At 49.9% G+C, this 27500-nt stretch overlaps 1 protein-coding gene across 1 annotated transcript in view; it reads left to right on the top strand.

The window, feature by feature from the left end:
* maml3 (mastermind-like transcriptional coactivator 3) overlaps positions 1 to 27500 on the top strand; it is a 118855-nt gene that overhangs the window by 57727 nt on the left and 33628 nt on the right. Inside the window, exon 2 of the mRNA XM_062551401.1 lies at positions 13239 to 14960. Within this exon, the coding sequence (XP_062407385.1) occupies positions 13239 to 14960 (1722 nt within the window). The remainder of the gene's footprint in view (positions 1 to 13238; positions 14961 to 27500) is intronic.

The following is a 27500-nucleotide window of genomic DNA, read 5'->3' as shown; positions in this document are numbered from 1 at the left end:
AGGAACGGAGACCGGGTATGATTGTAACATTTTTGATTTTGCGCACGCTCGAGGTTTAGAATCTTTGGCGGTAAGAAATCGTAATTTAATCAACATTTAATGATAACATTTAAAACTAGTTACACATTTGGAAATGTCAGTTTGTGTAGTGATGTGCTGTGTTCTCTGAGTGAAGATAACTGGAAGAATTAGTCTGGCCAATAGGGGCGGGCCGACAGTGCGCTACTCGCCAATATGAAGATCTATGCACACCCGTCAAAGCGAGTTCATTCTCATGACGAGACACGCGGGCCACAGGAAATTTGAAGCGGGCCACATCTGGCCCGCGGGCCGCTAGTTGAATAGGCCTGGCCTAAGTAGTGGTAGAAAGAAAAAGAGAGGGATGAAAGAGAGAGAGAGAGAGCGAGAGAGCGCTACATACGAGGCAGGCTCAGGGTTTGAGAGCCCATCGGTGAGGTGAGGTGTGTGAGAAGGGAGCGAGAGGTGTGGGCTCTTACGTCGTCTGGCTGGCTGACTCACCAGCCTCTGTGGAGCGCAGGTACTACTAGGGAGGAAATAACTCGACCAAATCTGCCCAAAGAGAGCCATCAATGACTCAACAAGTGCCTACCTGTGTGTTTTGATACACACTCACTCTCCCCATTGTCTGTCTGCCTGTCTGGCCTCTGAGGGCTCCGTGGAAGATCTCTCGTGTTCCAGAGAACGTCTCCGTCTCTCTCTTCTCTCTCGACCCACCCCCCCACTCCTCTCCCAGCGACGCTATTGGCTGCGCTGCCTCCCCTCGGCCCGTCCATCACGGCCCCTCGGTCACCACTTAAGAATGCGAAGGCTTTTTGACACGACGACGCAAACAGTCAAATTACAGGCAAGGGTGATGATCCTGATCCCCCACCCCCTCCTCCTGTAGCCTCCAAGGTGTGGCGGCGGTGGTGGTGGTGGTGATGGTGGTGGTGGTGGTGGTGATGGTGATGGTGGTGGTGGTGGTCGTGATGGTGGTGATGGTGATGGTGGTGGTGGTGGTGAGGTTAGTGGTGAGTTAGCGCTCAGGTTCCACATGACTGGCTGTAGAGAAGTCCCACCCCTTCGGGAGAGTTCATCTCGTCTCTGTGCAGACCTGTGTGTGTGTGTGTGTGTGTGTGTGTGTGTGTGTGTGTGTGTGTGTGTGTGTGTGTGTGTGTGTGTGTGGCGACTGTCCGACTACTTTGCTGTGAGTCCCAGCGTACCCAGACGTTTAGCGTTAATGTGCTTCAGACAGGAACACCTAAATCCTCCTTCAATCTTTTTCTTTTCCTCACTCTCTTTCTCTTTCTCTCTCTCTGCTCTTTCTCTCTGTCTCTCTCCCCCTCACTCTCATTTTTCAGCCACTAGTCACTGCTTCCTCTGCCAGGCTGGCCTACCACAGCATGTGTTTGTTGATGGAGGGAGAGTCAGGGAGTGTCTCTCTCTCTCTCTCTCTTACCCTTCTTTTGCTATGTCAGCACTCCTGAAATTGCTGATGGTAAGGACAACACACACACACACACACACACACACACACACACAAAGGCGCACACTATGTGAAATAAACACAACAACTATGTGTGGGAGGGTTTGTGTGTGTGTGTGTGTGTGTGTGTGTGTGTGTGTGTATTGGTGCTCATGCATCCATCTGGCCTGGCCTTTATGATTTAAACGTGGCTGTAAAGCCTTGGTTGCCTCCCAGCTTTGCCCATGGCCATTATCAAATACAGAAATGTGGAGTGTGTACAGTATGCTTGTTTATGTGTGTGAGAGTGTGTATGTTTTATGGTGCTTTTCATAAGGCGTGCTTCTCATGCCATGTGTCAATGTGTCGGGGAAACTAGTGGTTTTCTTGGATAACCAAGCAGCTATGTGGAGCTTTGGGAGGGGCGTTGGGAGTGGTTCATGATAGCCTTGGACCTGACGACCGTACGTTTTCCGACGCCTCCTTCCCCTTCTGTCTATGCTTAGTGTGTGTGTGTGTGTGTGTGTGTGTGTGTGTGCGAGAGCGAGTGTGTGTGTGTGTGTGCGTGTGTGAGAGAGCGAGCGAGTGTGTGTGTCTGTGTGTGTGTGTGCGAGAGCGAGTGTGTGTGTGTGTGTGTGTGTGTGTGTGTGAGAGAGAGAGTGAGCGAGTGTGTGTGTGTGTGTGGAGAGCCCTCGAAGCCCTCGGCTGTGTGTAGATGAGCCGCCGTGCCCGTGTGTAATGGCTCATTTGAGAGGAAGCAGATCCACACAATTAGCATCCGTCAGGATCGGCGGCAGCTCGTTTTTTACCCGCTACCGCCGCCGCGCACAGCATCAGAGAGCCCATTAGCCGCATTAGCATGCTAACGAGCCGCCCTGCACCAGGTTTGGCCAAGACTTAGCGCGCGGTGGAGAGCGGAACAGATTGTTTATGTTGTGCTGATGAGGGGAGTCATATGAAGCTGAGGCACATTTGCTTCAAGCAAGTGAAGCAAAGAAGTTTGTCTGAAGAATCTGGAGAGAGTATGTGTGTGTTTGTGTGCGTGTGTGTGTGTGTGTGTGTGTGTGTGTGTGTGTGTGTGTGTGTGTGATTGGGTGTGATCATTGTCCTTGGGCTGACTATGGTAAGTCCAGCTGTGTGGCGGTATGTGACTGCATGAGTGTATTTGTGTGGGTGGGCGTCACATGATTGGGTGGTTTCAGGATGGAGGGACACACTGGGCAGGTGGTGTGGAATTTTCAGGGCCTTGTGTGTGTGTGTATGTGTGTGTGTGTGTGTGTGTGTGTGTGTGTGCCCGCCAGTCTGTCTCCATGTGCTGTGCAGGGCCCACCCTTGCGGAAACAGAGGCGTGTGCCCTGTGCCGGAGATCTGGCTTGGCCGCCGGCAGCTCTCTATTGTTCAGCTCGCTCCTCCGAACCCCCAGACCAACCCCCCCCCCCCCCCCCCACACACACACACACACACAACCCCGACCCCCCTCCTTGCCTCTGTCCTGTCACTCCTCTCTTTGTGTCTGTGTGCTCACCTCAACCGCCCACCCCCATCCCCCCAGGCCCTTTTTGACTTCTCTTTATCGCCGCCGTACCCACTCCATGCTTTTTGTCCTCCTTCATACATACGTGTGAGCTTCAGCCATCCTGAGACTCCTGCCTCCTCTCTGCTCCACTCCATGTAGATATCTCTATCTGTCTTTCATCCCCCTCTTTCTGTCTCTCTCTCCTTCCTTCTCTCTCTCTCTCTCTCTCTCTCTCTCTCTCTCCTTCTCTGTCAGAGGTGTGGGGAGGGCGGTAGTAATAGGCTGTTCTCCCTGGGCGGCTGATGCCTTTATTGGATTGGCGTAGGATTTCAGGGGCTGTGTTTAACACGCAGGCAGCCGCTGCAGTGCAAACACAGCCTGTGTTTAAACAGAGGCCCACTAACAGGGGAGCGAGGGAGAGAGAGAGGGAGAAGGGAGGGAGAGGGGGAGGAGAGAGAGAGAGAGAGAGGAGAGGAGTGAGGGTGGGAAGGCGTGTTTAGTGTCGTTTAGGAGGAGGCGGGAGTGCTCAACGAGCGGAAGCTGTGTGCGTTAACACCCTGCTTTCTCTTTCTTTCTCTCTCTCCCTCTCTCTCTCTCGGTCTCTCTCTCCCTCTCTCGGTCTCTCTCGGTCTCTCTCTCTCATCAATTTCCCACTACCCACTTCTAATGCTTCTGGCTACTTATCACTAATGCTGGCCCACAAGATTCACCCTCTTGTCTGCACTACATGCACACGCAATGGAAATGTGTCTTCAATTATATTCACATGTAAAGACACACACACACACACACACACACACACGCACACACAGACACACCGTTCGGTGCACTTAGACTACTGATGTTTATCTGACAATAGTTTCAGATTGGTTTTATAGAAAGGAACGCCTTCACACACATGCACACACAGTTCTCTTTCTCACATCCACACATCCACACACACACACACACACACACACACACACACACACATACACAGAGAGAGAGAGAGCAGAGGGAGAAGCTGGAACACTCTGCTGCTGAGGTTTATTTTTAAATCTCTGTATCCCACAGACAGGAACCAAGTTCTGGCAGAGAGGAGGCTAAGGAGGGGAGGGGGGGCGAGAGACGGAAGGGGTGGGGGGGTGGGGGGGGTGGCGAGTGAGTGAGGGATGGAGAGGAAAAGAGAGGTGAACAGAGTGAGGGATGAGATGGGAAAGAGGAGTGAACGTCAGGTAAGGGTTAGGGAGTGTTAATGTGGCACCTGATGCCAGCCATCTCGCGGGACTGCTGATGGAGGAGTCCATTTTGGCCGGCGCGGTCCACTCTCTCTCTCTCTCTCTCTCTCTCTCTCTCTGTCTCTCTCTCTCTCTCCGTGCACTGCAGACATGACGCAGCAGAGTCGTGAAAAGAGCAAACGTGTCCAGTGGGCCCAGAGGAGTCTCATACTTTAGCCTGGCTTTCTTATGGAAGCAGTTTAGATGCGGGTACACACTTAGTGTCTCTACTCTGCGTCCGTGAAGTTATCAGCAATTTTGTTATCTGTGTCTGACAAAGAGTGTCTTGTCTTATTGCCCCAGCAAGGACACACATTCCACGATCATATCAGCCAAGTGCTCAGTGGAATTATACAGGTTTGACCAGCTGCCCAGACTCTCTGTAGAGGGTTAGTTAGTTAGTTAGTGGCCATTTGCACTGATCAGCATCAGTTTTCTGGCCAGTGACAGTCTCGTATCTACATGGAACAAACCCCTGATGATGATGATGTTTAGCGCTGAGGAAATTAACTTTCCTCCGAGGCCACTCTTGGCTTTGAGATTCCACATCATGGGAGAACTTGCTACGGAAAATGACGTGGTTATCTTTATGAAACGCTAACTCATTCAGGAATTTCACTCCACTTTTCAAGGTCAAACATGTGCCATTGTGGACATGCAAAATATGCCTGTTGTCACGAGACTTACAAAATATAGTGCAATTGAAAAATAAATCACATCTTTTTCTGCACTTGATCATAAGTTTAGTTGGTTTTTTTGCTGGATGTCTAACTTATTAGAAACAGGATCTGAAGTTCCAAGTGCAGTATCAGTGATATTCCAGACAGATGAGAGGATGTAGAAGTGAACAGAATTTTTTTTTTTTTTACCGACATGAAAGAAAAAGCTTCAAATGAGATTCTTCTCAACATTTGAAGAATTAAGTTGATGATTAATTGTCATTCTAGGCCTATACTAAGAAACATACACACTGCGCATGGACACAATGCATTTCTCATGGTATGTTTGAAGGATGAATATATTCCAAAATAAAAGTGATTCATGTATGATAGAACTTACATTTGTGAATCTGAATATTTCATATTTTTCCTGTTGACACATTAAGTGTCGGAAGTGGATCTAATTTGATTGTGGTGTGTGTGTGTGTGTGTGTGTGTGTGTGTCTGTGTGTGTGTGTGTGTGTGTGTTCCTCTCACCCTGTTAATTAAAGGGCCGTTTGCCATAATGAGCTCATTTCACAGTCTGATGAACCCAAACCACACACACACACACACACACACACACACACACACACACACACACACACACACACACACACACACACACACACACACACACACACACAAATGAGCCCAAACACCTATAGCTACCTCAGTCCAAATCATCTGCAAATCAGCCTGCGGAAATTGACAGCTACTAAGGGATGGATTTTAGTTTGCAGGTGTAGGTGTGTTTGTGTGTGTCTGTGTCTGTGTCTGTGTGTGTGTGTGTGTGATAGAGGGTGGTGCTATGTGGAATGTATGGTATTGAGTGTATCTAGGTGAAACTATTTCACATATGAAATGTGTGAAGTCACAAGGCCTGTAGCTTCATAAAATGTGTTGTGAACATGCTGTGTGGCTCAAAGAGGCCTGATCACATGTAAGGAGGCAGTGGAGTGTTTGTGTATGTCATGCACACACACACACACACACACACACACACGTATGAATAATTGGAATACTGCTCTTTAGCCGTGCTGGTCCACCCCGCACACGCACCGTGGGACTGCTGGATTAGCCTGAGGAAGCACATGCTTTACACACACGACTCTGGCTTAGCACAGGGAGGAAGGATGTACATCCGCTGTCATTCCTGTGTGTGTGCGTGTGTGTGTGTGTGGGTGTGTGTGTGTGTGTGAGAGAGAGAGAGAGTGAATTAATGAATGAGTGTGTATGTGTGTGTTTGTTGGCTTCATTGAACACCTTTGTGTCTGTCTGTCTGTCTGTCTCCAAGTGGAAGGAACCCTGACAGCAGTTGTGACTTGGCTAAGTGCCCCTCAGCCCAGGGCCAGATCAGGTTTATGCTAGAACTGGCTGACCTAAAGTAGGCTGCTTATCTGCATCTCCATCCAGCCATGCCTTAGTTACCCCACGCAACTAAACTTAACCAACCCGATCTTCATTCACACAACACACGACTTAACAGGCACGTCCTCTCCAAATGATATGCATCTCATTAACGAGCACGGGGCTGAACAACAGACTCTTTTCTAAGCTGTTTGTCTTATTCCGAATTAGAGTTTGATCAAAGCATTCATCCATGAAATTCGTCGAATAGACCACTGGGAGTATTTTCATTAGCATCCGAGACTGTGTCCTATTTTTCTCTCTCTCTCTCTCTCTCTCTCTATTAGTCCTCTAGGTTTACTGTCAAGGGATGCAGCTGTCATTCAAAAGACATCCATAAATGTCCATCTGCCCAACATGCAAAGGGCTAGTTTGCTGCGTAGCCTACATTTACTCTGCTATATGTGTGGGAACGTGAAGGTGACTGCAAGGTCACTGGCTGTACGGCTCCCCTTTAGGCCAGGGGTGGAAGTGCACTACTGGAGGGTAATGGTATGGAACTAGGGTTGAAGGTAGATAAGGAGGGTGGGATGGTAAGCGTGTGTGTGTGTGTGTCGGAATGTGTGTGTCTCCTGGTCAGTGTGTGCTTGGTGTGTGTGTGGGAATGTATGGGTCTTTTTAGTCAGTGTGCACTAGGTCAGTGTGTGCGGGAATGTGTGTGTCACCTGGTCAGTGTGTGATAGGTAACTGTGTGTGTGTGTGTGTGTGTGGGGGGGGGGGGTGCGTCCACTGGAGGTGGTGTTTCCTAATGGTGTAGTACTTTATTGATGCTGAGTGTGAAATGATGGTCGGATGATGCAGAATCTAGGGAAGAGAAGAAGAGAAGGATGAAGGGAGAGGTCATAGATGGATAACTGAGGTCCGTTAGCTCAAAACAAGGTGTAAAAGCACAGGAGTGAGAAGTGGTGGTTTGGGTGTGTAAATATTGTGTAAATGATGTGGAATCATTGGTGGTGTGGAATTGTAAAGGTGGTAAAGGTTTTCAGGTGGTGTTTCGTGTTCTGTTCATCAAGCACAGCTTATTTTCTTAGCTGGCTGAGGGGAAGGAATGCATTGTGTGCGTACAGTGTTGGCTTGATTAAATTGTATTGCTTGCAGAGCTTGTTTTTGTGTGCTGTTCTGTTATCAGGAGATGGCAGAGCCACCCGCCAAAATGGCGATTGTGGAAAATCAGTGCAGGTTGGTCTCCTCTGTAATGGAGCGCCTTCTCTAAAAAATGCTGTCATTTTTCTGGCAGGGGAATAAGGAGAGAGAGAGAGAGAGAAGGAGGGAGGGAGGGAGCGAGGGGGATGGGGTGGAAGAGAGAGTGAGAGTGAGAGAGAAAGAGAGAGGTTGAGCCATGGCTGGTTGCTTCCTGTACATTATTGGCAAAGCTGTCCACTGCAATCAGCAGAGGGGCTGGGAGGAGGGGCCACCAGAGCAGGAGGTTGCTATAACAACAGCACCTTGGTGTGTTTCTCTCTCTCCCTCCGTCTCTCTCTCTCTCTCTACCCCTCCTCTCTCTCCCCCCCTCTCTCTCTCTCTCCTGACAAATGACTCTCTGCTGTTGGTGAGACACAGAGCCAGGGCTGCTGCTTCAGTCGCACGAAAGCGCAACCGTCTGACTGAAGAGCTCTTCTCCCCTCCTCCTCCTCCTCCTCCTCCTCCTCCTTCTCCTCCTCCCTCTCTCCCTCTCTCCCTCTCTCTCTCTTATCCTGCTCCACTGCCTCCCATCCCTCCTCCCTCGCTGCTTCCCCCTCTCTCTCGCTCACTCTCTGTTCTCTTCCTCTGTTTTTGCTCATACTGTGTGTTCTTCCACCCTGTAACAGGCGTGAGAGCAAGTGTGTGTGTGTTTTGTGTCTGTGTGTTTTGCGTGTGTGTGTTGGTGTGTTTTGCGTGTGTGTGTGTGTGCGTGTGTGTGTGTGTGTGTGTGCGTGTGTGTTTGGTGTGTGTGTCTGTGTGTGTGCGCTGGATGTGTGTGTTTTTAACACACGGCGGATGAAAAAATAAACAACCCTGTTATCCACCTCCTTTCTCTTACTGTGGTGTCTTTCTCTACCTTCCTTTCTGCCTTTGTCTGTTTTCTTTCTTTTTGTCTTTTTTTCCACCCTCTCTTCTCTCTCTCTCTCTCTCTATCTCTCTCTAATGTTCGAAGGAGCTTTTTGGATCAGAACGTCTTGCTCTTTCTTCTCCACACACACTCTCCTCTCTCTGTGTGTGTCTCTGCCCCTCCTTTTCTCTCGGGCTTGTTCATAGCAGAGACACTTCCCTCCTCTCCTCACCTCTCTGCTCCTCTCCTCCTCTCTCCTGCCCTCCTCTCCGCTCCTCTCCTCCTCTCTCCTCCTCTCTCCTTCCCTCCTCCTCACCTCTCCGCTCCTCTCCTCCTCTCTCCTCCTCTCTGCTTCCCTCCTCACCTCTCCGCTCCTCTCCTCCTCTCTCCTCCTCTCTGCTTCCCTCCTCTCCGCTCCTCTCCACTCCTCTCCTCCTCTCTCCTGCCTCCCTCTCCTCTCTGCACCTATCCTTTCTTCCTCTCTCCTCTCCGCTCCTCTCCTCTCTGCACCTCTCTTCTCCGCTCCGCTCCTCTCCTCCTTTCTCTTCTCCTCTCCTCTCCGCTCCCTCGCCGTTCCGGCGTTTGTGGATGTCGCTCGCTTAGCGATAGCGGCGGCGGCGGCGACGGAGCCAGAGCTGGTTGCCGGGGCGGGCTGCTGCTGGGCTAGCCCAGCTGGTAATTACACGGCTGAGCGTGGAGGCGCAGCGTTTAGCCGCCTCTATAGGTTGCTTTTACGACGGGGCTGGCGCTAAACACTCATAATTAGAGAGATTTGGCTGGCAGACTACTTTGAGGGAGACAGCTATTATTGACATCAATCACCTGCTACTCTCACGCAAGATATGTACAGAGAGAGAGGGAGAGAGAGGTACAGAGAGAGGGAGAGAGAGGTCCAGAGAGAGAGAGAGAGAGCGCAAGGGAGATGGAGGGGAAAAATGACATCGGGGCGACAGAGTGAGAGCGAAACAAAGAGAGAGCTGCACCTCGTAGATGGAATAGAGGGAGAGCAAAGAGACGGAGGAGAAGAAAGAAAAGAATGAATATGGGGCATATTTATGAGGGACTCCAATGCAGGAGATGGTCTAGGCAGATTCAGAGAAGACTCATTTTTCATCCATCCCTCCTCCTCTCTTTCTCTCTCTCTCGTCCTGTCTTCCCACTCTATCTCTCTCTCTCTCTCTCTGTCTCTCTCTCTCTCTCCCTCTCGTCTGGGTGGAGGAAGCCGTCAGTCACGGTTTCCTCGTCGAGTGGGGGAGGTGAGTGACAGCCAGCCTAATCGTCTTTATGGCATGATGAATGCTATTAATATTGACAGGCGTCGTGTCGCCCGGCTGCACCCCGGCACCCCACCCACCAGAGCACAGAGAGAAGGGTCTCTGGAAGACCACAACAACAATAACAATAACACAGCCCTGCCATTCGCCTCCAATGAGCTGGCTCTGGGTAAAAGAGCACTTGAGAGGAGAGGGGGAACGATAGAGACAGAGAGAGAGAGAGAGGGGAGAGGAAGAGATAGAGGGGAAGATATGGGTGCCCTAGTTTGTATCTTGATTATCTTTTTCCTCCTTTTTTATTCCATGATGCTGGTGAGTAAACATGGGTCTTCTTTGTTTTCCAACGTGCTCTGACTCCTGTCGTTGCCGTGGGGATAGACGGAGAGAGGGATGAAGGAAGTGCAGGAGATGAAGAAGAAGAAGAAGAAGAGGAGGAGGAGGAGAAGGAGGAGAAGGAGGGGGAGGGGAGAGCCATTGCCCAGAAGGGCAGAGAAATATCCATGAATCTCGTTATTTCAGAATTTCATTTGGCACGTCTGAGTGGAGTGGCACGCATGAGACTCAAAGACACACACACACACACACACACACACACACACACACACACACGGACACGCTAAAAAGCACATGCAAACGCACACACACACACACACACACACATATACACACACACACACACACACACACACACACACACTCCTGAGGGGCTGGATATGAAGGGGAGACTGATCTTGTAGTTAGATGTAGAAATGTGCCAGTGATACCAGAATGGTTCATTCCTGACCTGTAATGAGAGCCTGTATGCGCACAAGCAGACAAAACACACACACACACACACACACACACACCATCAAGCCCTGATGAAACAGCCTGTGTGGGTGATTAACATTCTCAACATTCTTTAATTAGCAACAGAGCACATTGGTGCACATACACTGATACACCCACACACGCACCCACCCACACAAATATACGCCGTTTTGACATCCTCATGGAACTTCCATTGAGTTCCGATGGTGATCATGTGAGATGCAGGCATTTCAATTAGGCTTTTCGTTTGCTCCTGCAGAAATGTGACATCATCCCCCTTCCTGAATCCCCCCTCCATATTTGCCTTCTTTAAAAAAATAACGGTGAGATGTTCACTGCTCAACGGCTCTTAGTTAATGTAAGCGCCGCCCTGCCTTGTTCTCCTCCTGGTTCGGCACATTAAGACAGAGTCTGCTAGCCATATGCCTGCTACTGTACCGTGACGGCAGGTAATTTCATCATCAGCTGATGACAGTATCTTCTCTTTGATTGATTGCTCGGGCCTGCCCTTATCAATCCTCTTGTCCTGACACAGATAGGGATGCTGTGGAGAGACACTGTAGGCTCCAGGCTCATCTGAATACTACACTGGGCTCTTTCCTTTACAGGACCCAGATTAAGGGCTAGCTGGAGCTGAGCGCACAGTATGGGGACTTGGTGCATTGGCACTTATGGTTGGGAATGACCACAGAAGCAACAACAACAACAACAGCAACATACATTACAACTTATGATACTGTACCATCAACATCAATGACGACAAGAGCAACATACATTATTATCATGGCAACAGTACAATAGTTACAATATTATTGCAGTTCTATACATTTCATGATATAGTGGAGACACAAGAATAATACACTGTATTTCTCACATTACTGGTGGTTTAGGTTAGAGAACCGAATTGTGAAATTCTGGGCCAATACCTATGCATACAATAACAATTTGACCAATAATCGATGTATATGATAACAATCTGGCTGATAACTAATAACCTTCATAGCACAATGGTTACCTAGTGCTGAATTGATGTAGCATAACAGATAAACATCAGCCACTGGCATCAGTAAATGGCATATGAATCTAAATCTAAATAGCCGATATTAGTCAGCTAGACCGATATTGGCCTATAATACCGATGTTGGTTGCTATGTCGGTGCATCCCTAGTTTCGTTGTGAAGTATTAGCCCTAGCTTGGCGTGTGGGGTATAGGCTGTGATTGCACTCGCTGTTTCATTGTTAGTTCATGCATCCGCTTCCATCAATAGGTACTTTGTAGACAGATGTGTTGGTATTTTTCCTAGAAACAAATGTGAAGCATAACAGGCTACTGCAGTAGGAAGGGAAGCAGTGACAGCTGTAGTGGCAGCACAAAATTACTATTTGCACGTCAACACTAGTCTTGTTTATCTGTGTGGGTGTGAGTTGTGTACATCTGAGCCTACAGTATAGGCTTGCTCATATGCAGGTGTGTGTGTGTGTGTGTCTGTGTGTGTGTGTGTGTGTGTGTGTCAAGAACCTCTGGTGCCCAATTGTGGACAATGAAACTTGGCCAACAGCTTTCTCTTTGGATCTCTCTGCTCATGCCCTGTTCTCCATGGCCCTCCATCTTTACCTCTCTCCTCAGAATCACAAGTACGGTATCAATGGACATTTGTGACTGCGCCATTGTTCCAGCCCAATAGTTTTTTGCCTCTAACTGGTTTAAAGTTAGAAGTTAAAGTTAATGCTTTTATCCAAAGCTTCATGGACTCACAACAGCAGGTTCAGGAATCAAACCTGGGCAAACCGATTGGCAGGCAGTGGGGCCACCACGGCCGCTTTAGTGGTATGAATGGACTACACTATTATGTAGCGTTTTCTGCTCTTCCGAGCACTCAAAGTGCTTTACAGAGTAATGCCTCACATTCACCCATTCACACACTCGTGCACTGATAGTAGGAAGGCTGCCATGCAAGGCACCAACTTGCTCATGGGGAACAGTTGTGCCTTGCTCAAGGACACTGCAACAGGATCAGGAGGAGTCGGGCTCCATCCAGTAACCTTCCAGTTACTGGACGACTCCTCTACCTTGTTAACCCCCCGTCGCCATCTCAGACGCTTTTCATTTGCGCTGCCGTATTGTGTTGGCCAATGGGCATGAGGCAGTGTTTCAGCACTGTTCGACACGTCAAAAGGTGCTACGTGTGTGTGTGTGTGTGTGTGTGTGTGTGTGTGTGTGTGTGTAAGAGAGCTCTAGGACAATGTGCTATTCTTATGAATGATAAGAGGGTGAGAGGGTGATGTAAGTCCTCACACCTGTGCCAATCTCAAGAGCCACACACATCCATGTGCACATTTAGCATTGGACTGTGAGGTATGTAGCATAAGCTGGGTGGTGTAGCATTACGAAAGGTTCTGTCGGCAATGTTTGTACAGTAGTCCATTCTTGTGGATGACTGAAATGTAGAACACAGTGTAGATATATTCACTGTTTTTTTGTGTCTGAGGGTTGAGGGGGCGATTGCTGCGCCCCGTTGGTGATAGAATGACCTTTGTCAAACTCAGGCTGACCTTGATCCTTTTGTAAACCGTGATAAATGCTTTGTTACAGTAGGAGTGTGAATCTTTTTGCTTTTGTGAATAGCTGAGCTGCAGCCAGTCTGCTTGTATTGTGCTTTGCAAATGGTAGCATACAAATCTTAATTGAACTCAATTAAGTCTAATTTTTAACACTCACAGTCAGTATTGTTGTAACGCATTCATTTAATATTCCTTTTTGTTTTCTATTCTCTGTGCAGCTTCAAGAGACGGTGAAAAGGAAACTGGACATTGCTCGCTCGCCTTTGAACGGAGATCAGAATGGCCTCTGCGACGGGAACTACTCCCCAAGCAACAAGAGATTACGGAAGGAGGGCGGTTTGGACTCGCTGGGGAACTTACCCAGCAGTGTACCTCCCATCTCCCCCCTCCATCAAATGGACATCAAGCCACCCCTGGCCAACAACAGCAATGGCAACAACATTGCAGGAAATGGAAACGCTGGAAGCAACCACCTCACCGGGCGGCCAGACGATCTCGGCAAGAACGGCGGTCTGCCCGACATCAAGCTGAACGGGTCCTTGGACCTGGACGATAGCTTCAGCCTGCTCAAAGACATGAAGCAAGAGCCTCAGGATGAGGTTGGATGTATGGAGTCGTCGGACACGGCCCTCTCGAACCAGAACAAGCTGTTTTCCGACTTCAACCTCAACGACCAGGAGCTCCAGGAGCTGATCGACGAGCTCGCCAACACGGTGCCCGAGGACGACATGCACGACCTGTTCAACGAGGAGGACGACTTCGACGAGAAGAAGGAGGCGGACTTCACGCGACTGCCCACCCAGACGTCGCTGCCCCAAGACCCGCCGCAGCCCGTGTCCGCCCCCGCGCCGCCCCCGCCGCCCTCCCAGAGCGGGCAGATGCCCATGGGCTCCCCCCAGGTGCGGCCGTCCTCCTCCGGCCCGCCCTTCGCCACCGCCGCCAGCGCCACGCCGCCCCAGCAGCCCTTGCAGCAGTCGCCGGCCGTCGCCATGGCGTCGGGCTCGCCGGCCAACTGCGTGGCGCAGTCGCCGCAGGCGCCCACCCAAGCGCAGACGCAGGCGCCCCGGCCCGGCAACGGCTACATGATGAGCGCGGGGCCGGCGGTCGGGCCGGTGGGGTCGACGTCGGTGTCCGGCGGAGGCCCGGGTCCAGGTGGAGGTGGCGGCGGCGGTGGTGGTGGGGGACCGGTGCCTGTCCCTGTACCAGGCCCGCCCAGCGCTGACCTCTCCCCAGCGGAGCAGCTGAAACAGATGGCCGCCCAGCAGCAGCAGAGGGCCAAGCTCATGCAGCAGAAGCACCAGCAGCAGCAGCAGTCGCAGGCCGCCAACTGGTCGCCCGCCGGCCCTCCCACCAGCCCCTACGGGGGACCCTTCAACCCCGACAAACCAAATAGCCCCATGATGTACCCTCAAGCCTTCAGCTCGTCCAACCCCATGGTGCCAGCCATGGCTGGGAACCCGCAGAAGCCCGGCATGAACAACTACCTCCAGCAGAATCACATGAGCATGATGACTCCGCAGCAGCAGCAGCAACAACAACAACAACAACAACAGCAACAACAACAGCAGCAGCAGCAGCAGCAGCAGCAACAACAACAACAACAACAACAACAGCAGCAACAGCAGCAGCAGCAGCAGCCACCAAACAACATGGCCGCTGCGCAGAGTGTCCTCAGCAAGCAGCTGTCCTACAGCAACACCAAGCCCCTGAGCCACTTCAGCGCCATGGAGCACATGGCCCAGCGGATGACGCCGCCCATGGCCAACCAGGGCAAGAGCCCCATGATGCCGTACATGCAGGGCCCGGCGGGGCAGGGCGGAGGGCCACCCCCTGCGCAGGGGCCCATGCCTGGACAGACGGCCCACCTGAGCGAAGAGCAGAAGAGGATGCTGCTGATGAAGCAAGGGATGACCTACGGGCCCATGCCGACACACGGACAGGTAAGCGTCTGCAGTTTCCTAAATAGCTGACTGAAGCCCCCGACAGGTTGAACCAAAAGGCTTTTTGGGTAAATAGCATTTGAGTGATGACACGTGTGGTGCCTGGAGGTTGAGGCGTTGATCATTTAGTGCTCAGTTACTTGGATGATATTGTGGAATGGGGAGCTTATTAAACTCTTTGTGTGAAGAGAGGATATCTTGTCGGAAATTTCCCCAAAGAAAAGGAAGACCTTTTTTTTTGCAGCTGAGAACAGATGATGAGAGTGGGTACAGTTTTTGCCAAATTACCCTCAAGTTGAGTCTTTGAATTTGAGAAATAAGGATTTCATTAGTGTCTTTCATTTGTTGTGCAAGAAGGGGCACTTATGGGGAAATATTTTCCAGTCTGTTATTGTCTATTATAGATAAAAGATGGGAATAAAGTAGCGCAATCCATTTCTCTTTTTAACCTTCCTGCTTGAGGGGTGCTTTGTAGCAATTAATAGGAGATGCCATTGTTGCCTGGCTTTTTCTGCCTTTGTGTATCCACAAGCCCCTTTCCCATCATAATTCTGTATTTTATGATGGGCATGGCAGATATGCCAAAATGGCGTCCGTCGCCCCAGCAACAGCTACGGCTTGGAATAGGAAATCAACACTGTAATATTTAAGCCTAATATCACGCCACCGGCCCCCCTAGTTTCCCCTAGGTGGGCCACAAACACATTGATTTGTCTCAGATCTCTGAGCTCCAGGCTGTCTACAGCCACCGTGACCCAGTCTAAATGAGATTGATTGTGTTCCCTAATATCAAGGTTAGCAAAACAAGGCAAATGATCATATGCTTATGACAGCATTGTGGTGCATGGTGACATTTGCGAGGGGACAAGCATCTCTATTTGTGTGCTGTGACATGCTAAATCCTGGCACTTAAGGGGGATCAGCCCTCTGCCATGTGTCAGATGTCTGCCGAAGAGAGCCAGCATTGTGCTGTGTGGAATAGCGGGCGAGTGGGGCATGTGTACAGATTGGTTTTGTGATTCGCTCTCCTTCATGGCGTCATTGTCTCTCGTCTCCTCTGTGTCTTTCATCCTCTCTGCTGATAGTGTCTTATTCTCAGAGGTGAGATGTGCCCTCTCCACCACCGCATGCCCCGTGCTCTCTCTCTCTCCTTCTCTCTCTCTCTCTCTCTCTACTTCTCTCCCTCTCTCTCTCTCTCTCCTGCTCTGGCTCTTTCTCTATCTCCAACCCCCCCTCTGCGTACCTCCCTGGAGCCACCCAGAGACACTCAGCACCAATAAAAGACCAGATTTATGGCGATGGGCCTTTTGTGCCTGCCACAAGGAAAATGCAGCAGAAGAGAACAGGGTGTGTGGGGGTGGGGAGGGGCGGATGGGGGGGCACAAAAAGAGGTAGGAAGGAAGAGAGGAAGGAATGGAGAGATTCAGATGTAAAGCAAGTGAGGAGGACAAATAGGTGGTGTTAGAGTCGGAGGGGAGAGAGAGAGAGGGGGAAGATAGACGTACAGACAGGAATGAAATAAAGATCACAGCGGGAGAGAGAGAAAGAGAGATGAGAGGAAGAGAGAGAGAGGGAGAGAGAGAGAGAGAGATGAGAGGAAGAGAGAGAGAAAGAGAGATGAGAGGAAGGGCAGGGTAGAGGGAGGAAGATGAATGGAGGAAGACCAGCGGGAGCGAGCGGAAGAGAGGAGTCAAGAGAGAGGGAGGGAGGGAGGGAGGGAGGGAGGGAGGGATGGGCTACTGAAGAAAGAAGATCTGCTCTTTCACCGGTGGGCAGGGTCATGATGAATGTGCGGCCATAAAGTGGGCTCTACCATGTAGCCCGGGCTGTGGGTGTGTTGGTCAGCCACGCCATGGGAGAGTGAATATTTACACTTTTCATGTACTGTATGGTTATTGCAAGGCTTCTAAACATTAGATGCTGCACATTATATGCCTCTACTAGATTCTGTCATTTTCAGAACATAGCTGTTAGGTAGCTAGATGCAATAGCTACCCATGAAATGGCATGCCGTTTGTCTGCCAGACTTTAATGATAGCAATATGCTACATATACGAGCTCGTGAGAACTTTTCAAGTCTTCTTCATTCTCCACAGAGCCGCCGTTGTTTAGTCTCTTGGAACTTCCCTCAAATGTGTATTTTCTGGCCCTCGTAACGGCATGTTCAACATGCGTGTGTTTACTTTAAGAGTAGCGTAGCAACCCGGCTCATACGCTCGGCTAGGAGCAGGGACGTTCCTCAGACAGCAAGCAGCCTGTTGGCCATATTGATTATTGGACAGATGAGGCTTAGGGGTGTAGCTGATTTGTAGGGGCGCTAGCGTTATTAGCATTATTTATGGTTACCACACACACACACACACACACACACGCACGCACACAGTGGTTCGTTGTCTTCATAGGTACCTGTATGTAATCTTATGAGTGTGTGGTTGCGAAACTTGAGCACCGTTCCTCAAAGCTTGTTAGTCAGATTTTAATTGCTATTTTGCATATCATTGTGGTGACAGTAATTTATTCTGTGGTGATCAAAGTGTTGAAGAGGGGAGGCGGGGAGAGCAGGCTGATGGAGACAGGTGATTGGACACGAGTGGTTTGATGGGCACTGACACAGGCCTCCTCAGGAGGTTCGATGTCATTGAGATGAAGTCTTGTATGACAAAGTACGGTGTTGTGTGTGTATGTGTGTATGTGTGTGTGTGTGTGTGTGTGTGTGTGTGACAGAGAGAGAGAAAAGAGACAGTATGCCAGTGACGCAGAGAGGACCCAGTGCGACGTCTGTCTCTTGTCCCTCCAAGCATGAGCCTCACCGGGGCTTAGCAATAACACACACACACACACACACACACACACACACACACACACACACACACACACACACACGCTCAAACATAGCCATTGTGGGGACATGCGTAGGAGCACAAGTCTGTTAGTAGACAGAAACCTCCACTCTGATAGAACCCCAGCTCTTGAACTCCAGCCACGGGCTCTCTTCCGTCCCTTTTGAAGAGGAAATCTGAGATCTACATAGATCTTCAGACACCTGAGAGAATAGTGCCTAAGTGTGTGTGTGTGTGTGTGTGTGTGTGTGTGTGTGTGTGTGTGTGTGTGTGTGTGTGTGTGTGTGTGTGTGTGTGTGTGTGTGTGTGTGTGTGTGTGTGTGTGTGTGTGTGTGTGTGTGTGTGTGTGTGTGTGTGTGTGTGTGTGTGTGTGTGTGTGTGTGTGTGTGTGTGTGTGTGTGTGTGTTCACTTGAGCACATATATTTGTCTGCGAGAGACTCCAGCAAGGCTGCGTCGTGGCTCCGGAGCCAGACTTTAACAAGCCGAGTCTCACTCAGGCTGCTCAACGAGGAGGGGAAGAGAAAAAAAAACGAAAGAAAGAGAAAGAGAGGAAGAGAGCGAGAGAGCGAGAGACCACCCCGCTGCTCCCGTCCCCTCCCCCAGCCTCTTCTTATCCACAGGAACGTGAGATATTGCCTTCCCTCCCCCTCCGTCTCTCTCTCCCTCTTTCTCTTGCTGTCCCTCCCTCTCTCTCTTTCTCTCTCTCTCTCTCTCTCTGACTCTCTCTTTCTCTTTCCCCCCCCTTTTCTCTGGCACACGTGTCAGGACTTGAGCTGAGCCATTCTCAGATCCTGTGGAGAGGCTCCTAGGAGAGAGAGAGAGAGAGAGAGAGAAACGAGGGAGAGAGAGAGACGAGGGAGAGGTGGGGGTTGGGAAGACGGCTCTATGCTTCTCGCTCTCACACAACACTGACACCACACCAAGACAACCTGTTCAGTCGCCGTGCCGACCAAACAAAGGGAGCTGCAAAGGGAGACTGAGAAGGACATTTGCATGAGAAGCTGAGTAATTAATTGACCATCAAAGCACACACATGGTCCCAAACACACACACACACACACACACACACACACACACACACACACACAGAGGCACATGTGTGTTTCGCATCATCTCTCCTCAGTGTGGGGTACACGATGTACCGTGGAACCCCATATACTTCAGTGGAAAACATCGGCGTCGACAACAGGCTCTTCTCAATAATAAAAAGAAGCCAACAGCAGTGCTGTGTGATTATCCCGTGATTAAAACCCACTACACTGTGTTTCCCTCAAACATGAACACGCACAGTGGGGACTGTTAGGTCAAGCCCTGCCCTGCACGCTTAAGGAAGTCTTCAGGTCAGGCTTGGCGTGGAGTGGATTCACTGGGACTCTCGCTAGCAGGGCTAATGCGTCTACCAGATGTCCTGTGCCGAGGTTTGATGCACTGTTCCAAATACTCTCTCGGTAGTTCAGCCCTGCAGAGTCACTTTGATTTACAGCACTGACCCCAATTACTGGCCAAGTAAATGCTGGCCTTACATTAACGCTGAAAAAAAAAAAAACATTAAGTTGAGCTCACCATAAGACCACATTGGTTATCTTACAGCCAGAGATTACTGTAGTGGAGACTCAATTGAAATGTAAATGTTGCAAGAATATTGCAAAATACTCAAGACTAGCATGGCGTTAAGCTGTAGCCATTAGGGCGCTGGGTTATTTCATGTCCACACACACCTCTGACAGACTTGACAAGTGGTCGTCAAACAATAGAAATAACTCTGAATCTGTAGCTTGTGGAATAACACGCTAACAACAACCCTTCCACAGCAGAACAGAATGATATGTTAGCCCCTCACATGATCGCGCGCATTCACGTGCGCGCCAGCCGACACACACACACACACACACACACACACACACACACACACACACACAAAAACACACACACACATTTGGTGAAAACATTTGCTCACTGCACATTGCTCACTAGTCACACCAAAACGCCTTTAGTAGTCTATAACAATCTCTGTGTTGGGAGAGACCAAGTAACCATTCAGGCTAATCTTGCCAGTACCTAGTAGTACAGATGCTAACCACACTGTCTCTCCTCTGAGCCATTCTAGTCTCGTGTGTCGGTAGATATGTTTGGCGGAAACAAGGTTTTTTTTGTAATATAGAGCTTTAGTTGTAAATCCACTAAAGAATGCCCCCACTTATTGTGCGTTGTAGGAGGAGACGCGTTCCGTGGACATGCTCTGTGGGTAGCGTAGCCGTAGCGTAGCATAGCTCAGCGGCACCGCGCTACGCTACGGAGCCGTGTGCAGAGTGAGTCTCAGTGCTCCAGCGCACATTCTCTCCCTCACAACCTCACACTGGTGACAGATGGGAGGTCTGCATGGAGCATGGCAGCAGGGACCGAGAAAGGTTGAGAGAGAGAGAGGGAAAGAGAGAGAGGAAGGGAGGGAGGGAGGGAGAGGGAGGTGTGTGTGTGTGTGTGTGTGTGTGGGGAGGTGGGGGGGGGCAAGAGAGACACACATTCAGGAGGGAGGAAGGCAAAAAGAGAGGGGAGGAGAGAGAGAGAGGACACGTCTGGTGTGAGAGAGGAAGAAATGGTTGGGGGACGCTCTCTCTCTCTCTGTGTGTGTGTGTGTGTGTGTGTGCGCGTGTGTGTGCGTGCAGAGGCATATTGAAAATGAGGCGTGGGTGTGTGGCAGGAGGTGTTGGTTTGGCTCGTGTCCGAAACACACAGGATGTCTGTGTGTCTGTGTGGGTCTGTATGTATGCATTCAGCCCAACGTGTGCTGATGTGTGTATTTGTCAGTGTCAGTGTACCAGTGCGACACACACACACACACACACACATACACATAGTCGTACAAAGACATACTGAGTTGTCAGGTTGGCTGGTTTCCTAGGTGTGTGCACATATACGTTTATATGCCTGTATATGTGTATATGTGTCTGGGTGCACACGAGTGTGTGTGTGCGTGTGTGCGTGTACGTGCGCGCGTGTGTGTTTCTTGGACGACAGCTCTCTGTTCAGTATGCAGAGATCAGGCTGTTGCTTGTGATGTGCTGTGCTGCTAGCTGTGGCCGGGCTACAGAATAAGAAGTATTAGCAGAGCAGTCAGCCTCTCACTCTTCCCCTCTCTCTCTCCATTCCTCCTCCTCCTCTCTTTCTCTCCACTCCTTCTACTCCTCCTCCTCCTCTCTCTCTCCACTCCTCCTCCTCCTCTCTCTCCACTCCTTCTCCTCTTCCTCCACTCTCTCCACTCCTCCTCCTCCTCCCCTCTCTCTCTACTCCTCCTCCTCTTCCTCCTCCTCCTCTCTCTCTCTCCTCCTCCTCCTCCTCCTCGTTTCTCTCTCTCTCCTCCTCTCCATCAAGGAAGGGGAAGAGAAACTTTGGCCGCCTCAGCCACTTTGTGTTGCCATAGATACCATGGCCCACTGCACCTTGCTGCCTGAATCAATGGCATCTCTAAGACAAGGAAGGCGGGAGGGGGTACGCTTTGGTGTGCTTTGTGTGTGTGCTTTTGTGCCTGAGTGTTTGCGTGTTTGCGTGTGTGTGTGTGTGTGTCTCTGTGTGTGTGTGTGTGTGTGTGTGTGTGTGTGTGTGTGTGTGTGTGTGTGTGTTGAGGGGGTGGGATTTTTAGCAACATGTCAGCAATGTGCTAGTTAGCCTCCATGATGACTGGTAAAGCTCATTAAAAAAGTCAAGCTATTATTTAACTAAGGAGACAAAGAGAGCAGTGCCTTCTCTCGTCTCCCCTCCCCCTCACCTAGAGTTACATCCTTTCACTGTCTCAGTTAATTATCTTACAGCTGTATGTCAAGACACCAGGAAACAATTATCTCTCTCTGTTCGGCAGCATTGAAGCAATCAGGTTTTGTGAAGAGGCCATTGTTTTCTCCTAACAGTAATGCAATGTTGTGTGACTGTCTGATATGGCTAATTGTCTTGTTCAGTTCTACATTGAGTCGTTTAGCAGGCATACTCCTCCAGAGCCCCTTGGCTGTTGAGGTCCCCTTTTGTGCATCTGATGATCTGCTGAAGAAACGGAGGTGAAGAGATCCTCCTCAGGTAGCTGCTACAATTAACACCCCAGCATGGAATCAGCTACCTTTGTTTGCACCTGCGTTTAGCCGGATAGCACCGGTTCGGGCAAGCGATTTGGGGATGTACATTGGCGTTTTCTCGTCTGAATGTTTAAATTGGTTAAGTGGCAAGGTTGCTTCTAAAGCTTTGTAAACCTGTTCAAAAGCACTGCTCCCTTTTTTCCGCCAGCCTTTGGTCTGATACTGTGACATACAGTATATGCAGGCACTTCAGACTCACCAATTAATTCCATCTACATCTATTCTGCCATATGATAGTTCATTAACATCTGTTGTAATGCACATCTTTGTGTGTGTTTGTCGATGAATGTGTAATTGTGTATAAGTGTGTGTGTGTGTGTGTGTGTGTGTGTGTGTGTGATGTTTAGGATTCACTGTTTTACAGGGGCATGAAAGTAGCTTTTAGGGATATTTCCTTTCAGCATTGGATCATAGCGGTGTGTTTGAAAGCCATCATAGCATGACTCATACACTATCCCCTATGAACTCACACACACACACACACACAAACACACACACACACACACTTATACACATTCACTCATTCTATGGTGCATGTAACTGGCTATTATCCAGCTGCCAACTAGTCTCTCTCCTCTAATTGGTTGTTATCATGATACTGATATGAGCAGAGAGCTCTCCAGCCCCTGCACACACCTAAGACAACAGTCCTCTGCTTCAAAACCACCTACTCACCCTCCGTCCTTTACTCTCTCTCTCCCTCTCTCTCTCGCTCTCTCGCTCTCTCTCTCTCTCACACACACACACACACACACAACACTCTGTATACCCCTTTTAGTCTTGTCTTTCTCTTTCTGTGTCTCGTGTGTGTGTGTGTGTGTGTGTGTGTGTGTGTGTGTGTGTGTGTGTGTGTGTGTGTGTGTGTGTGTGTGTGTGTGTGTGTGTGTGTGTGTGTGTGTGTGTGTGTGTGTGTGTGTGTGTGTGTGTGTGTGTGTGTGTGTGTGTGCGTGTGTGTGTGTGCGTGTGTGTGTGCGTGTGTGTGTGTATACACTAATCCCACCATCACCAATCCTCCAAACACATATGCAGACAAATCCTCAGTGCAGTTAGCGGTGTGTGTGTGTGTGTGTGTGTGTTGAGTAGACCACACCTGGATATGTCCCTGGGAGGTGCCAGTGGCACGGGCTAATCCACCTACTAGAGCCCACACAGTCTCTCAGGCAGTCAGGCACTCTGCATTATCACAGCTTAAACTAACTGTCCTAAGAGCAGCCGCCCCCACTGCCGCCACACACACACACACACACACACACACACACACACACACACACACACACACACACACTCACACACCCCACCCAAACACAGTGAGCAGACGGGCATATTCAGGCCTTGCTAGCCCCGCCTCTGCTGTGTCATCCCGCGTGTAGCGACCACCATTGTGCTATTGTGCGTCTGTCATGTCACCGTGCCATCTCCACCACATTCTGCCTGAGAGGTGGAGTCGCCGTCCTCCTCCTCATCTTCCTCCTCCTCCTCCTCCTCCTCCTCTTCCTCCTCCCACCACTCCTCCTTCTTGGGAGTTTCTCCTCTCTACTGCACCCGAGGAGACGCGCGGCTGTCAGTCCCGCCGGCGGAGTTTAGGAGCCCAAATGGAGCTTTTCATCAGGCGTCAGACGCCAGAGCCAAGGCGAGTCAGGGGTGTGTGTGTGTGTGTGTGGGGTGGGTGTGTGGGGTGTGTGTGTGTGTGTGTGGTGGGGAAGGGGAGGGGTAGGTGGGGTTGGAGGACTGGGAGGAGTGCAGACAGATGAGTTGTCATGAAGAGATGCCGGCGGTCCAGAGGTTGGCTGACAAGCAAGGGATACACATTTGGAATCACAAGTGAAAAAAGAGAGCAAGAGGGAGAGAAAGAGAGAGAGAGAGGGGAAAAGAGACAGAGACAGAGAGAGAGGGGGAAAGAGAGAAGGAAAGGGTTAGTGGGAGAGAGAGAGGGAAGAGAGTGAGAAGCTAAGAAGCTTTGAGAGGGATTAAGTGGAGAATTTTACTTTTTTGTACCTCCGAATCTTCTTCTCTGAGCAATTTGCCTTGAACGCGCTAACATGGCTAATCCGCTCTTAAAAGAACATAATCCTCCACCCTGCTACCTGATCCAGGCCTGGCACCGAGGAGGCCTTGTCATCTATACTCTACCTGTGAAAGACTCCCTCTCCCCCTCTCTCGTACACACACACACGCACACACACACATGCACACGCACATACACACACACACACGCGCACACACACACAAACATACACAGGCACGCACATACACACATGCACACACACACATACACACACGCTCCAGCCCTCCTCCGCTCACCTATGCCTTTTCTCTATTTATGTGTGTGAGCAGGTGTCAGAGCTTTGAGGGCTCTTTTTGGGGAACACTAAAAAAGCGTGTTTCATTTTCTTGACAGTGCAACGTTGCTGGCATCTCCCAAAAAAGGGATTTTTGAGCGCTTTCTCAGACAAGGAGTGGCTCTTTCACCCCCCCTGCGAGTGGGTCACAGTGTCTAATTATATTAAGCACTTGCAGAGGAGAGTGGAAGTAAACAGAACCGCTCTTTTCCAGAGTTAGAAGAGGACGCCTTCCCCCAGGTACTGTCACACGCACTGCCACAACCGTGATGGCGTCTGTCGAAATGAACAGCAGCGGTAGTTGCCTTGTGTGTGAAAGACGGGGAAGAAAGGATAGAGAAATAGTTAGAAATCAGTTTTCTGACCCATGTACCGTGTTTCTTGTCAGTGTAGAAAGGAATTAGCTTCGATAAATCAACCTTTCAGGGGCAGGATTTATTTCAGTTTAGCTACTTTTTTGGGGGGAATGAAGCACCACGCACAAATTAGATTGCGTTAAATTAGGTTCAACTTTATTGTCATTGTGCAGTGTACAAGTACAAAGACAATGTAAGCATGCTCAAATGGTTAGTATACAGAGAGGTTGTAACACAGAGACAGAGGCACTATAGACTCTATAGAGTTACTATACGATGTCTCTGGTTCGGCAGGTATTAGCTGTATATTGTGCTACTTCCTGGAGGAAACGAGAAGTAAGCAAGCGGCTATGTTTAGGAAAAAATGTGAAATAAAAAGACATTCCAGAATAAAAATGTAAGCAACTGGCTGTTATTAAACAGGCAGTTCACATTTGACCTTTTCGTACCGCGTTGAGACGAGGGAGTGTAACTCGGGGCTGAAACCATTTATTCAAGACTTTGCTCTCTAGACGCGCGGAGTCTAATTCTGTCGTAGAACCGTGGCAGAACCACATCTCCTCGCTGATGCGAGCACAGCGCGTAGTGTGTGATTTCGCCATTTCCCTTCAGTAATGCCGGGGCCGTAGAGACTGAAATCCACATGCCGCACCACAGGACAGCTGTGAACAGCAATAAAAAGCCATTTGGCCTGCAGTGCTTCTTTAAGTGAAAATGAAGGTAAAACATTTATACATATCAGTAATCTGCCTTCAAGTGCGTCACTCCCCATGCATAATCGAGCGATCACTCTTAATCAGCTTCAGTCGAGGTAATAACAATTATTATTTTTGGCTCATGCTCATTTACAATTAACGGCCTCCTTCAAATCCGCCACCATGCGTTCTCTAGAATTTCCAAGGCCTTGCTGTCATCTCCATCAAGCCTTTGAATGAAACTCAGTGAGAGCCTAGTTGAGTGTGTGTGTGTGTGTGTGTGTGTGTGTGTGTGTGTCTGTGTGTGCTCCAGCTGACCTCAGAGCTGTGGTTATAGCAGTAATGTCTTTAGAGTTCCCCTGCTGACAGACTGATTGTTTGAGTCTTGCTCAGCCTGAGAGGAGGTCAAGGCTACCCTTGTGTGTGTGTGTGTGTGTGTGTGTGTGTATGACCCTGTGTGTGTGAGTATGTGTCTCCCATCCTTGCACCACCACTGTTGGCCTGTCAGTCAGAGAATGTCTTGTAAAACTGTGTCTTGTAAAGCACACAGACACACACACACACGGTCATGAACGATCTATCAGCACCAACGCTAACCCACTCCAAGGCTATATTTGCTCAGGATTAAAGTGAAGAGAAGTGTGTGTGTGTGTGTGTGTGTGTATGTGCGTGTGTGTGTGTGTGTGTGTGTGTGTGTGTGTGTGTGTGTGTGTGTGTGTGTGTGTGTGTATGTGTGTGTGCGTGTGTGTGTGTGCGTGTGTGTGTGTGTGTGCGTGCGTGTGTGTGTGTGCGTGCGTGCGTGTGTGTGTTGAGAGGATTAGCGGCTCCCATTGCTACTGTGCTTTAGTGTTAAACACACATTTTACACACGCGTCCTGCCGGCCGTCCGGTTGGTCGGCCCCACGAGGAGACGCTGGCAGAACGAGACACCCCAAAGAGTGTGTTTGTCAAGGGAGTCAGGTGCAAGGCAACGCAGGAAACACTGGGCGCTCCAGGATCTCATTTTCACACCTCCAGGCCAGGCAGACTTCTCAGTTTATCAAAGTGTCAGTTTGTCCAAGGGAACGCGATTTGCCTTTTTAACTCCAATATAACCGAGGAATATTGCACAACAGTGTTTTGTTTTAGCACTGCCATGTGAGCAATTTGCTGATTTACCAATTGCGGCCAAACTGTTTTATTTATTTATTTAGGTGTTGTTTGAATAAAAGGTCGGTTGCATTGCATGGTTTTGGAGGAGTTTGTATCTTCTTTCTTTGTTTAGTTTTGCTTTTTTTCTGACTCGCATTGTCTTTTTTTTACAGTGTAGGGAGCTTGTTCTTCTCAGGTAAAGATGAAAGCTTCAGGCACAAAGAGAGACAGAGGGAGAGGGTTAGAGAGAGGGAGAGAGGAAGAGAGAGAGAGAGAGGGAGAGAGAGAGGGAGTTGGGGTGATTGAGGAGGTGTGGTCGTTCGGTCCTCTCCTCTCTCATTAGAGCACGCTGCGAAGAGCTGCCTCTCCCTCTTTGGCTCACTTTCTCATTTCTGTCATCCAGCCGTCACCCCTTCCCTCTACACACACACACACACACACACACACACACACACAGAGGCACACACGTATTGGTGGTGTGCTTTTTTTCCCTTTTGTAAACTCAAAGAAAAATGAAGCCAAATAAACTTGAGACCAGGGAGGCTGGATTGATGGTTTTGTTCTATAGTCTTTTCTCTCTATCGCTCTCTCTCTCTCTCTCTCTCCGCATCATCAACATCTCTCTCTCTCCCTCCCAGCGACTCCGTTGGCTGGATTTTGCAGAGCTTTCGAGTTCCCCCTCAAACCTTTAGACACCACCATTGTCCCCCGTGCTCCAGAGCGCAGGCACTTCAGTACTTGAGTGCAGCTCCTGGTATTTATTGAGCTAATGCCATCTGAGGCTGTGTCTGAGCTCACACACACACACACACACACACACACACACACACACACACACGGCATGCCATCTGAGGCTGTGTCTGAGCTCGCCTTCCCGCGCTCTGTTGGTCAGGTAAGCTCTGCAGTGGCTCCCCGACGCCGTTTGTCTTCTTCCACGGCAGCCTTGTGCTGGTCGGAGGCCAGTGCACCGCCATGAAACGGTGGGCCGTGTGTGTGTGTGTGTGTGTGTGTGTGTGTGTGTGTGTGTGTGTGTGTGTGTGTGTGTGTGTGTGTGTGT

This window comes from Sardina pilchardus, chromosome 2, assembly GCF_963854185.1.
Source record: "Sardina pilchardus chromosome 2, fSarPil1.1, whole genome shotgun sequence".
NCBI classification, from domain to species: domain Eukaryota; kingdom Metazoa; phylum Chordata; class Actinopteri; order Clupeiformes; family Clupeidae; genus Sardina; species Sardina pilchardus.
This window is presented reverse-complemented; position numbering and strand designations above follow the sequence as displayed.